This window comes from Sphaerodactylus townsendi, linkage group LG03, assembly GCF_021028975.2.
Source record: "Sphaerodactylus townsendi isolate TG3544 linkage group LG03, MPM_Stown_v2.3, whole genome shotgun sequence".
NCBI lineage: Eukaryota > Metazoa > Chordata > Lepidosauria > Squamata > Sphaerodactylidae > Sphaerodactylus > Sphaerodactylus townsendi.
Genome location: NC_059427.1, coordinates 162,108,673 through 162,121,491, shown reverse-complemented (window position 1 = coordinate 162,121,491; position 12,819 = coordinate 162,108,673). Strand labels below are relative to the sequence as shown.

Here is a 12,819-nt window from a genome sequence, read left to right as displayed (position 1 = left end):
ACAGATTCGGATGAGTTGGGTCTGAATCCGAGCTGACTGAATCACATCTGATCCAAAGCCACGCAATTCGGATCAGCAACCAAATCACATTTTTCTTTTTTGTGTTTTTTCACGTTTCGGCCTGCAGGGGGCGCATTTTAGACATATCGGCACCAAAATTTCAGGGTATCATCAGGAGACTGCCCTGATGATACCCCAAAGTTTGGTGCAGTTTGGTTCAGGGGGGCCAAAGTTATGGACCCCCAAAAGGGGTGCCCGTATTCCCCATTCTTTCCAATGGGAGCTAAGGAGATGGGGGCTACCCTTTTGAGGGTCCATAACTTTGGCCTCTAAACTAAACTACGCAAACTGGAGAGTATCATCAGGAGAGTCTTCCTAAAGATACCTGAGAGAATTTTGAATGTTGATACTATCTTAAAAATGTGCCTGCAACCAGAAATTTGCCCAAGATTTTTTGTTCTGCAATTACTTAGCTGCATTGCTGTCAATGGGGAATTTCTGGTGGAGGGCTGTGGGGTGCACATTTCTGAAGGTACAGTCATAAAACTTTCAGGGTATCTTCAGGAGAGTCTCTGGATGACACCATCCAGGTTTGGGGAACTTTGCTTCAGGGGGCAGTGGGAGATGGGCCCTAACCTTCTCGGGGCCCATAACATTGAATCCTCTGAAGAACAGTCTCCTGATGATACCCTGAAAGTTTGGTGCTGATATGTCTAAAAATGCACCCCCTGCAGGCACCCCCAGAAATTTGCCCAAGATTTTTTGTTCTGCAATTACTTAGCTGCATTGCTGTCAATGGGGAATTTCTGGTGGAGGGCTGTGAGGTGCACTTTTCTGAAAGTACAGTCACAAAACTTTCAGGGTATCTTCACGAGAGTCTCTGGATGACACCATCCAGGTTGGGGAACTTTGCTTATGGGGGCAGTGGGAGATGGATCCTACCCTTCTGGGGGCCCATAACATTGAACTCCCTGAAGCAACGGTCACCAAACCTGGATGGTGTCATGAAGAGACTCTCCTGAAGACACCCTGAACGTGTTGTGGGTTTACCATGAGAAATGTGCACTCCACAGCCTTCCCACAGAAATTTCCCTTTGGCTGCAATGGAGCCAGCCAGCCACTGCAGAGCATAGAATCTGGGGAAATTTCTTTGGGTGACTGTGAGGGGTGCAGTTTTAGAGTTTCTGTCACCAAAATTTCAGGAATCATACGAGGACTGTCTTTATGAAACTCCCCAAGTTTGGTGAAGTTTGGTTCAGGGGGTCCAAAGTTATGGACCTTCAAAAGTGTAGCCCCCACCTCCTGTTAGCTCCCACTGGAAACAATGGGGGTGGGGCACCCCTTTTGGTGATCAATAACTTTACTCCCCCCGAACCAGACTTCACCAAACTTGAGGAGTATCATCAGGACAGTCTCTGGATGATACCCTGAACGTTTGGTGCCACTAGCTTTAAAATTGCTTCCCCTGAAGGCCAAGACGTGTAAAAACACCAAAAAAATTGAAAAAAATTAAAACGGACCCGAATTTTTCAGATTTACCTGAATTTTTGGGCATATCCAAATTGGCTCTGATACAGATTCGGGCATACAAATCATTTTATGTCCCAAAACATCCAAATCCAAATTGTACCGAATTTTTTGAGTATCGACCAACCCTAATGTGTAATAGAGATACATATGCAGCAGTGACATATGTCTGCTTCTACAGATACTCTGGAAATCTGTTGGAGGTCAAACACTGTGCTCTGTCTCAAATTCCTGTAAAGGCTCTTCAAAACCAGCTGCATGATGAGTCAAGATAAGTAGTCACTCTTGTGCATGGCCAGAATGTGCTTGCTGTCACTCAGGGAGATTACATGCATGTATGTGTTGTCACGACTGACCTATCACAACACTAGCCAAAAGTTTTCAAGCAAGTGAGAAGCTGAGGTGGTATGCCATTGTCTTTCTCTGCAGAGTTTTCCTGGGTGGTCATCCCTCCAAATAATGACCGTATTTATTTGTTTGTTTGTTTGTTTGTTTATATACCGCCCTCCCCAAAGGCTCAGGGCGGTGTCCACCAATAATAAAACAATTTAAAACATCATAATATATAGTTTAGCTTCCAAGATGCGACAAGATCAGGCAAACCCCGGGCTATATCATACCGTTACATACTCCCAACATAGATTAATTTCTCTACTATACACATAATTTATCCAAATTCCCAGGTGATATGATACAGGACCTGAATAAATACCTGGTTCCTGTGGTAAATTAGATAATGTGTTCACTGAAAGTCAACCTTGAAAAGACAGACAAATGCTGGTTGGGAAGGCAGATAGGTCATAGGACATAATGCTCCCCACTTTTTTTATTATTCAATTTGATAAACCACCCTACCCCCGAAGGGCTTTTGATGGAATTCAGCTGACCTTTGCTGACTCACTTAAGAGTTTTGTGAATATACTGGGCCCAACTGTATTATTGGAGAAGTACATTGTTGCAGCTGCTTAAAGGGCTTTCTGCCAGCTCAGCCTAATCCATAAAATGGTCCTTTAGCTTGACGCAGCTGATCTGGCCACCTGGATCCACACTGCAGTAACATGGAGACTAAACTACTACAATGCACTGTACTTTGGTCTCCCCTCAAAATCAATTGATAAACTCTAGCTGGTGCATAATGCTCCAACTTAGCAATTATCAGGAGCTAGATGGAACATGGATATTACTCCCACCCTACAGGCTCTTCACTGGCTGCCTGTAACCAATTGCCTTGGCAATGATTATATGCCTTGTTATTACAAAGTTGGTAACTCTGTGGTTTGAATTAAGCCCGGGCAAGTGGCATGATGTATGTATGTGGCATATGAGCCCACTAACAGGAATGGAGAGTTTCAGCACTCAAAGAAAAATCAGTCTCTTGCCATCAATGTCAATACTTAACCTTCTAGATTGGTGCATTTCTAAGATCTCATCTCCGCCACACTTCTGTCCTTCCAAAACCAAATCCTCAGCAACCTCCTCATGGCCCCATGCATCTCACTGTTCCTGAGGCTATATATAAAGGGATTGAGCATTGGAGTGACAATGGTATAGAAAATGGATGCCATGCTTAATTTAGTCCCTGAATATGTGGATGATGGACGGATGTAGGTTCCTATCAGAGTACCATAGAATAAGGCTACTGTGGTGAGATGGGAACCACAAGTGGAGAAGGCTTTGTACTTCCCAGAAGCTGATGGGACCTTCAACACTTTAAATATAATGAAGATGTAGGAGAGGAGGATGAGCAAGAGGGGTCCAAGCATGGTTGCCGTACCTTCAAACATAAGCATCATTTCAACAGAGGAGGTGTCTGAGCAGGAGAGTTTGATTAAAGGGTGGACATCACAGAAGAAATGAGGGATCTCCCGGGAAGCACAAAAGGAAAAACTAGATATTGAGAATACATACAACAACCCCTGGGCATTAGACAGGAGCCAAGATCCAGCAGTCAATACCAGACAGCGCTTGTAGCTCATTATTGTACTATAATGTAGTGGGTGGCAGATGGCCACATAGCGATCGTATGCCATGGAGGCCAGGAGAAAGTTATCTGTGGTGCAAAATACTACAAAGAAATACAGTTGGGTCAAGCATCCACTATAGGATATGGTGCTAATCTTGGACACCAAAATCTGCAGCATCTTGGGCACAGCGTTGGAGCTGAATCCAATGTCGGCCAAGGACAGGTGGCTGAGGAAGAAGTACATGGGGGTATGGAAGAGGGCATCATTGGAGCAGATCACCAAAATGATCAAAAGATTTCCCAGCAGGCTAACAAGGTACATAGAGAGGAAGAGGGGGAAGAGAAGACCCTGGAACTCAGGTGAGGTGGAGAGACCCAGAAGGATGAATCCATCAAAGCTGGTTTGGTTCCCATGTTCCTTTTCCATGGCCAAGCTGATAATGAGAATGAGGGAAGTGAGAACACATTCTTGTCCATATCTCATTTCTATATTTCATGGAGTTTCTGAAATTTCTGATCACAAATATGGGGTATGCTTCCCAACTTATAGCAAACAAAACATATTGTACATTTGCTTTTCCCAACTGGAAAAAAGGAATATGCTTCTCACCGGCTCCTACTAGTCTAATAGGGGATTGTTCTGGCAAGAGAAATAAAAATGAGAGAAGACATACAGAAGTGAGAGAAGAGATACAGAAGTCATGGAAAGCTCACATAAATTAGAGTTGAAAAATAGTTTGTGCCATGACAAGGAACACTTGCTCCCACAGATGGATTCAGGAAAACACAACTATTGCGAACTGTGGATCATTCTGCATGACACTTCTAGCGAGATGTGACGATCAACCAAAATACTGGCTAAAACCACATATTGTATTAAATATGTACCACTAGTTAGTTTTTGGGGAAAAAAACCCTCAAGTCTGCTGGTCAATGACAAATTAACACAAAAGGATATCCCCTTAAACACTCAGAAGAGACCCTGGCATACTTAATAGACAAATCTGATATCCCTAATTTTAAAGTTATGCTTGATCTAGAGCATATAAGAACAAGCCAGCTGGATCAGACCATAGTCCATCTAGTCCAGCTCTCTGCTACTCGCAGTGGCCCACCAGGTGCCATGCTCCCGACCACCTGGACTGTTAAGGCATTTGCAATCTCAGATCAAAGAGGATCAAGATTGGTAGCCACAAATCGACTTCTCCATAAATCTGTCCAAGCCCCCTTTAAAGCTATCCAGGTTAGTGGCCATCACCACCTCCTGTGGCAGCATATTCCAAACACCAATCACACATTGCATGAAGAAGTGTTTCCTTTTGTTAGTCCTAATTCTTCCCCCCAGCATTTTCAATGTATGCCCCCCCCCCCCCGGTTCTAGTATTGTGAGAAAGAGAGAAAAATTTATTTCTGTCAACATTTTCTACCCCATGCATAATTTTATAGACTTCAATCATATCCCCCCTCAGCCATCTCCTCTCCAAACTAAAGAGTCCCAAACGCTGCAGCCTCTCATAAGGAAGGTGTCGGCCAAGGACAGGTGGACATATGCAAGTGAAGAGCAATCTTGGGCAAGAATCAGTAATGCATTCTAGCTAATAAAACTGAGATACACTGATTCCTAAACCAGATATTCACCATTTGTTTCGGATTGGTATACCTTTGTCTTTGCATCACTAAACCCTTGCCTAGAAAACAGGTTTAGGCTCACCTTGTTGACTCTCACCAGTCCCACACAACTAGCCCAGGACTCATCCTGGAGGGTAAATTGAAGTGAGACACAGCAAGACCCAAATCTTGTTTCGATTTCCTGTACAGAGAATCGGAGATTTGTGTAGGTAATTTGAAAAGCTGATCAGCATGGAAGATGACCTCGGAATGTGAGGGGAAATAAATGTTCAGGCAGAAGGCAGGAACCCCACCAAAGAATAACAGAAAGGTCTGGAAAACGGCGAAGAGAGATGAGTGAGAAAGCTGCCTGCCGTGCAGTGTTAGAGACCATTTTCCTTTTTCGCAGGAGGTCATATGAAATCAAGGCTCCATGTGACACTGCCCAGTGTGAACTTAGTTGCAGCTGATGTGTCCAGGCAGCCAAAGAGAGGTGCATATAAATGATGTGCCAAAGAAGGGAGCTGGGAGAGTTTCAGCAGTCAGCTGTGGTTGCCAAGGAGTGAAGCGGCAAGAGTAGCTGGCTCTACAGGGAACCGATTGACAAAAATAGGCTATTCTGCAGATTCTTGGGCCATGAGGTCGTCTGATCACACGTGTAGGCAGAAGGAGATGATCGTACAGCATCTTTTGTCCCATTTTTGCATGAAGATTACATATTCTACGGAGGCCTTTGGCAGAGAAAAAGTCAGAAAACAGTAACACTAAACCCATGTGCCTGTGGAAGTAGACCCTCAGTCCCCATAGTGAGGTCACTCTTCTGAAAGGATGGGATGAGCTTTCCCCCTCCATCGAGTGGCCACAGTCCCCCACTACCAGGTGGTGGTGGGGAACCTACTGACTGCAAACTGAGACCTAGGCCTCTATCACTGGCAACATGGCAATGTCACTTCTGCTGCACACCAGAGGTTACATCATCACACTGCCAGGATTGTGGAGGTCATTCTTTACCATATGTCAGGACTGCAACTCCCAGCATGCACCAGCTCCTGCGTTTTTCCAAAAAGGGATCTTAATCAGAAGGGCTGCAAGACTAAGAACAAGCCACATGAACAAAGATAAAGAGCCATCTAGAGGGAAGGTGTTCTTACCATACATCAAGGGAACCACTGATCGCATAGGAAAACTGATGAAGAAGCACAACCTACAAACAATCTACAGACCCACTAAGAAAATTCAACAGATGCTACGTTCAGCAAAGGATAAGAGGGATCCTTTTGAAGCTACTGCAGGAGTCCTATCTCGCATACCAATACAGCTGTGGACAAGTCTACATAAAGGAACCAACAAACGCATGGCCACTTTGACACCAGTATCAAAAGAACACGTAAAGGCACTGCAGACTATTTCAGCCAGAAAAATCAGCAATTGCAGAACACATGATAAACCAACCTGGACATAGAATATTATTTGAAAAAACAGAAATTCTGGACCACTCTGAAAGCCACTACGTCAGACTACACAGAGAAGCAATTGAAATCCATAAGCACATGGACAATTTTAACAGGAAGAGGAAGAAACTATGAAAATAGACAGAGACTTGGCTGCCAGTGTTGCTTGAAAAATGCTAGGGTCAAGACTGTATCAAATAGCTCCAATAACAAACACAGGATGACCATAGACAAAAGAAACAAAGACCAGAGATACTTCTATTCAGATGCTCCCACCAGTGACCTTGCTATCTACAGGGGTTACTCCCAGGCTATAGTCTTCATTATTGTTACTCATACTTCTATTCAGATGCCTGAACTATTGGACCTGGTTGCCAGCCTTTGTTACTCTGAGACAAGGTTTCACCCACCCACCCTGGACACTCCAACAGTCATATACTCCACTTGCTGTCCCAACATCAGATCCCTCTGAAGATACCAGCCACAGGCGCGAAGCGCAAGCGCCAGGAGAGAATGCTGCTAGAACACGGACCATACAGCCCGAAACCGTATTAATTCGCACCCAAATCCCACTAGATTAGTCATAATTACCCAATGCCATGCAGAACTGGTTTACATCAAGTTTTACAGAAACTGAGCATCTTTGCACATGGACAAAGATGCTGCCAGTTCAAACAGGCAGTTAACAACATGGAAGGTGGGTTAGGAAACTGACACTAGGAGATAAAATCTCTGATAGACATATCCCTTCCAAAACTGCTGATTCGATTGTGTGTAAACTGTGGAGGATGTTTCTGATAGTCGATGGCTTTGCCAACCACAGCTACTACTAGCTGGAAGGGACTTCTGCCAGGGAATAGCATGCAAATAGGTGACTGTTTAATTTGGTGAGCACCAAAAAGCCCTTTTTTTGCTGCTCTGTGGTCCCAAAAGCATAAGATGTGTAGTCCACTTTCTGGGAGACAGGGGTAGGGGAACCCACCTGAGGCCTCGAGGGAGCTGCATGTGGCTCTTCTGCTCTTGTAATCATGGCTCCACAAGCCCGAGCCATCCTCCCTATCCTGCCCACCTCCTGCAGGCAGTAGGGCTGGACCTTGATCCATGCGCTTTCTCAGAATGAGTGGAGTAAAAGGTAAAAAAAAACCCAATATATGGGCCAGTGCTATCTTTATTTTAAATGTCAGAAATTATTTTTGGCTCCAAGTGTTTTCTTTTCCCTGCGGAAAAGCGGGTCCAAATGGCTCTTTGAGTGTTAGCGGTTCCCTACCCTGCACTAGAAGCGCAGGGCAAGCCATACTTTCTCACCCTGATATCCAGTAACAAAGCCAGCAAGCCAGGGCAAGGTTAGGAGGCAGAGTATGAGTTCCACCATACAGATGGAAATACTAGAGTAACACACAAGCACACCTTGCTTTTCTCATTGTATTTGTTTATTCATTTTTTAATTTAGGTTATTTATACTCTGCTGTTCTGGCTGAGACTCAACGAAGACTACAGATATAATCAACAGGATGGGACATCCAGTGAACAGTGCAATAGGGTTGCATAAATCTGAAAATAAGTGGAAATCACTAAGGCTGTTTCCACACGGGCGGAATATGGCGGCCTGGGGACTGCAAAAACGCTGCCCCAGGCCGCCATTCGTACAGGGGGCGCTGCTGCATTGCAGCCGTGCCGCCCTCGCGCCGCCCGACTGGCACCAAGCCAAGCGCTTCTGGAGGCGCGCTGGGAAGTGCACTTCCTCGGGGAAACGCCCGGCTTAGGCCGCTGCTCATCTGAACGGCAGCCGCTTCCAGAAGCGCCTCCCACCTCCTCCTGCACTTTACCTTGGTCCTGGCCTCCGCATTGTGGGGCCTGGGGACACGCCTGCCCCTGGGCGGTGGTGGAGCAGGCTACAGGGCTGGGGGGGCGCGGTCCTCGAGGTCCTCCGGTGACGATGCCGGGAGGCCCGGTTAGCCCCGGTTACCGGGCGATGGCGCTTCTGTGGCGCCAAGGTTGTCCCGGCTCTCTAATCGGCCCATGCAAATGCGCCACCTCCAGCCACTGTCCACCGCAAGGAAATGGCCTAAGAGAGCTAAAAGAACCATCAGCATTTGAACATTATGCATTTAGAAGGAAATTATTACCAGGTCTTCAACTGGAGTCAATAAACAGACTCTGGGTGCTTGATCAGAAGTCTTCATTGAACCCTTTAAATTTTGAACTTTGCAAAGCCAGTTCTGTTAGGCTATGGAAATACAGTTACATTTATTCTCTTAGAATTCCTGCCATAAAACCTGTTCCCTATTTCCCATGGAATGTGAGAATAACACAATGGAAAGAAAGATGTTTGGGAGTCCAGCATCTCAAGGACAGCACAGTAATAGTGTCCAGCCATCTGCTGCCTCCTCCTGCTAGGAAGGCGCTTCTAGCTCAACTACAGTTAGAATTAAAGGAAAATGAAAAAAACAGAAAAGATCCAACCCACGCCCCCACCCCCCACACAGTGTAGCACAACAGGTAGAAATGCCAATTATATTTTTTTTGCACTGTAAAAGTGGTATTTGTGATGCTTTACCCAGTCAAATCCAAGTTGCTCTTTCTCCACCATAAACATCCCTGCAATAGAGAACCTGCAAGGCCTCAGACTGGAGAAGGGACTGTACCACCTTTTTCCTCCACCTTTCAATATCCTCTGCTCTTCCATACTGCCGGCATAGGGATTCTCCATTCCCTTCCAGTTCCTTCTCCTACTGTAGCTGCCTCCCAGGTTGACCCCTTTAGTGGGGATATTTGGTTAACACAGCAGAGTTTTGTCAAGTCTTGGAACCATGATATTGAGTGCAGTCAATACATCCTCCCAAGAAATAAAATGCAAAAATTAAAACTTTCATTCTTCAAGTAGATTCTGCTCACTTTCTTGTTGCAGCTGATAGAAAGATAGAAACCCGAAGAAGTACATTTTCCTAGCCCAAATGGCCAGCTGTTCTGGTGTCACGTGGGTGCAACTATGATAAATTTGTTTCTAAGGAAGAGATCTGCAAAAATGTCTGCCTCTATTGCCATCCATGTGGAAAGAGGGTAAAGTTTTCTGAGAGAGAAAGAGGAGGGGTCAGAGGGCAGCTCCCAAGTTCTGATAAAGATACGAATATCCTATTCAAGATACACATCTAGAGCAATGGTGGTGACCCCAGACTCCAGATAACATCGACTGTTGGTTCAGTCTCCCCTGCCAGCATGGCCAATTGGCCATGCTGGCAGGGGATGATGGGAATTGTAGTCGATAACATCTGGAGTGCCAAAGGTTCGCCACCATTGCTCTAGATGGGAATTGTAGTCCATAACATCTGGAGTGCCAAAGGTTCACCACTACGGATCTAGAGGGATTTAACAGCCGCAATGCCAAGCCATGCTGAGTCACTTTAACACTCTTTCCCAGGTAGGACTTGAAGATGTACCTGACTCTGCCTGGCTGCCAGACTCTATAACTGAACCTAGATTCTACAGCCCTGATCGACCTCTTCAGAGTGCTCCAGGTCAGGCTGCTGCAGCTGCCAGTTGTGTGAGTTCACCTTGGCCAAGTGAGTTGCTAGGATTAGGTCAAGCCGTTTCAGCCACGGCCTCCATAAACGACACAGAGGCTAAGGTAGCCGCCTTCCAGGTCAGCCGTTTCGATGCCAAGCGCCCGGCTGCTGCAAGCGCAGCAGCGGTGGACCTGAATGCGCCTTCACCCCCCCAGGGCGGTCTGCCTGCAAAGCAACAAACCCTTGAAAAGGGTTGTTGTTGAGGAGAAGCTTATCGGGCGGGCGCTTGGTGTGAACCGCTCTGTTGGAAACGAGTCGCCCTCCTCCGTTCTAATCACGATGTTCTCGCCATCTCCTGCTGGCTGCCGAGGCTCACCCACACTGTCCTCCGACCTCCAGGGGTCGGAGGGCAGCGTGGGCGGGGCTCCGACGGCCAGCAGGCGATGACGAGGACATCGTGAGTAGAACGGAGGAGGGCGAAGAGGCGGAGGAGGGCGAAGAGGCAGTGTGGGGGCACAAGGAGGCCGTGCAGAAACGGCCCATGTCTCCAGGTGGTGCAGCAGAGCTCCTAGAATTACAACTGGTCTCCAGGTAAAAAAAGATCAGGTCCCACACAACTAGTCCAGGACTCTTCCTGGAGGGTAAATTGAAGTGAGACACAGCAAGACCCAGATCCTACAACAATGATCTGCCTGTTCAGAATGCCTCCAGGCCAGGCTGCTGCAGCTGCCAGTTGTATTGGATTCATCTTGGCCAAGTGAGTTGCTAGGATTGTAAGTCTTCAGGTGGTGCTGCAAAGCTCCCAGAATTACAACTGGTCTGCAGATAAAACAAGATCAGGTCCCCTGGAGAAAATAGCTACTTTGGAATGTGGACTCTAAGGCAGTATACCCCACTGAGGTTTTGCTCTTTCCCAAACTTTACCCTCCCCAGTCTTCACCCTCGAAAATCTCCATGAATTTCACAATACAGAACTGGCAAGCCTCTCAGCTGACCCTGCACGTTCAAGGCAGGTTGTGTCACTGGACAGTACGAGAAGGGCATGGCCATGGCTGGTTAAACCTGATCCTATATGGGGAGGAATGAACCCTTTCTTCCCTTGCTGCATGACTCTAAATCCTCTCCCTCTGTTGCTCTTGAGTCTTGAGGAGAACACAGAGGCCCTTTCCACACAGATGGTGTAAAACATTTTGGGGCAGGAAATAAAATGTTTCCTTCAAGGAGTTTGGCATTGTTTCCCCTAAAAAAACATTTTATTTGCAGCCACAAAACGTTTTAAATGCACCCTCTTTTCTAGTGATTCTTTTGGCTGAAACTTTTTTAAAAAGCCTTCATTTTGTGTGCTGCCCCTTGAAGACACTATTTTGTCGGTTCATTCTTTGCCTGCAGAAGCCCCTTGGCTTGTTTTTGGAGCATTTCAGAGCATTTTTTAGATTCTGGGGAGCCTAATCTTCATAACATTGACTAAGGAAGATTCAGGGAACTGCAGCCTAAGGCTGTGAAGTATGAAGCACTGATTTGTCCACACACTGGGGAAAAAACAGGGGGAAAAAGAAAATAGTGGCCAGGAATTGTTTCAAGGGAAAGAGTACAAACAAACTGTTACCCAGCTTTCACAGGTTGTGAACTTATTTTTAAGGAATCTCCACCAGCTGCTAAGAGTGTAACAGCACACAACTATTTTAAGTAGCAATGGGGAAAATGACTTGGCTTAGCAATGCGAGAGGCAGACTGGGTAGGGATCTTTTAAAGACTATACCAGAAATGGCTTGAAACATATCTGCAGAGAATTCACAAAAGACCAAATTGCAGTTTAAATATTTTTATATAAATTTTGGTTGCAAACAATCACACAGTGAGAAGTCAAGGCACATACACACAGTTCCTAGTATATAGATAGGGAGGAAAGATAGAATGGGAAGATAGAATGGGATTTGGGGAAGCAAGGACTATACGTTACCTAAATTCAGCTGAAGAAGATCTTGTAGAAGGCAAGAATTCAGATGACCAGCATCTGAATCCAGGCGAAGGATGAATTTGTGTCTCACACCAACAAGACCAAGGGAGGTTCAAGTTAGCAATGAGCATTGTAGTTGGGGTGCACAGTACTTTTATACCCTTTTGCCCAGGTAGGGGCGGGAACAAGTGAGTTTTAAGTTTTTTCCCCTAAATTCTCTGGAACTTCCCATGCTGGACTTGCTGGGCTGAGCCAATTAGCAGCTCTTCTATAGTTCTAAGTACCCGGGACAATGGGGGTCAATTGCTCTTAGATTATATCAGTGATACCATGAATGGTTTATGCAGAGATACTTCTTACAGTCTCTGCCTTCAGTATTCAGATTTGGATGAGGCTTGATTGATTCAGGATGGGATCTTGTTGTTAGGGAGATCATATCTAGAGGTTGGGGAAATTCAGGGAAGCAACCATTTGTTGCAGAGACATTTACCAAGAAGGTTTTCAGTGTCTATTGTGTCAAAGTAGTTCAGTGAGGTGTGGTAATCAAGATCATGTCCATAGTTAATGAGGCTTCCAGATAATTGCCTGGAGTAACTCACAAATCTAATCAAACAGACTGTTTTGCCTTAGGTTTGTTCTCAGTTTGGACACTCTGAAATCCACCCATTCAAACAAGAAAACTGGCATATTGCAGCATATAGCATAAGAAACAATATGAAATCCAATATTTCATAAGGCAGGGGATGAAGGCCAGGGTTACAAAACGTGGGGAAGACCAAAAACACATATATAATTTGACTCCTGATGAAA

General features: G+C 45.7%; 1 protein-coding gene across 1 annotated transcript; it reads right to left on the bottom strand.

Moving 5' to 3' along the window:
* Window positions 1-2,945: 2,945 nt before the first annotated feature.
* LOC125427977 (olfactory receptor 1361-like) lies at window positions 2,946-3,917 on the bottom strand. Its single transcript, XM_048487544.1, has one exon. The coding sequence runs from the start codon at window positions 3,915-3,917 to the stop codon at window positions 2,946-2,948; it is 972 nt and encodes a 323-aa protein (XP_048343501.1).
* Window positions 3,918-12,819: the final 8,902 nt, after the last annotated feature.

Bases quoted from the DNA above. Each gene is read 5' to 3' on its own strand.
- LOC125427977 (XM_048487544.1), bottom strand. From the start codon at position 3,917: ATGGAAAAGGAACATGGGAACCAAACCAGCTTTGATGGATTCATCCTT.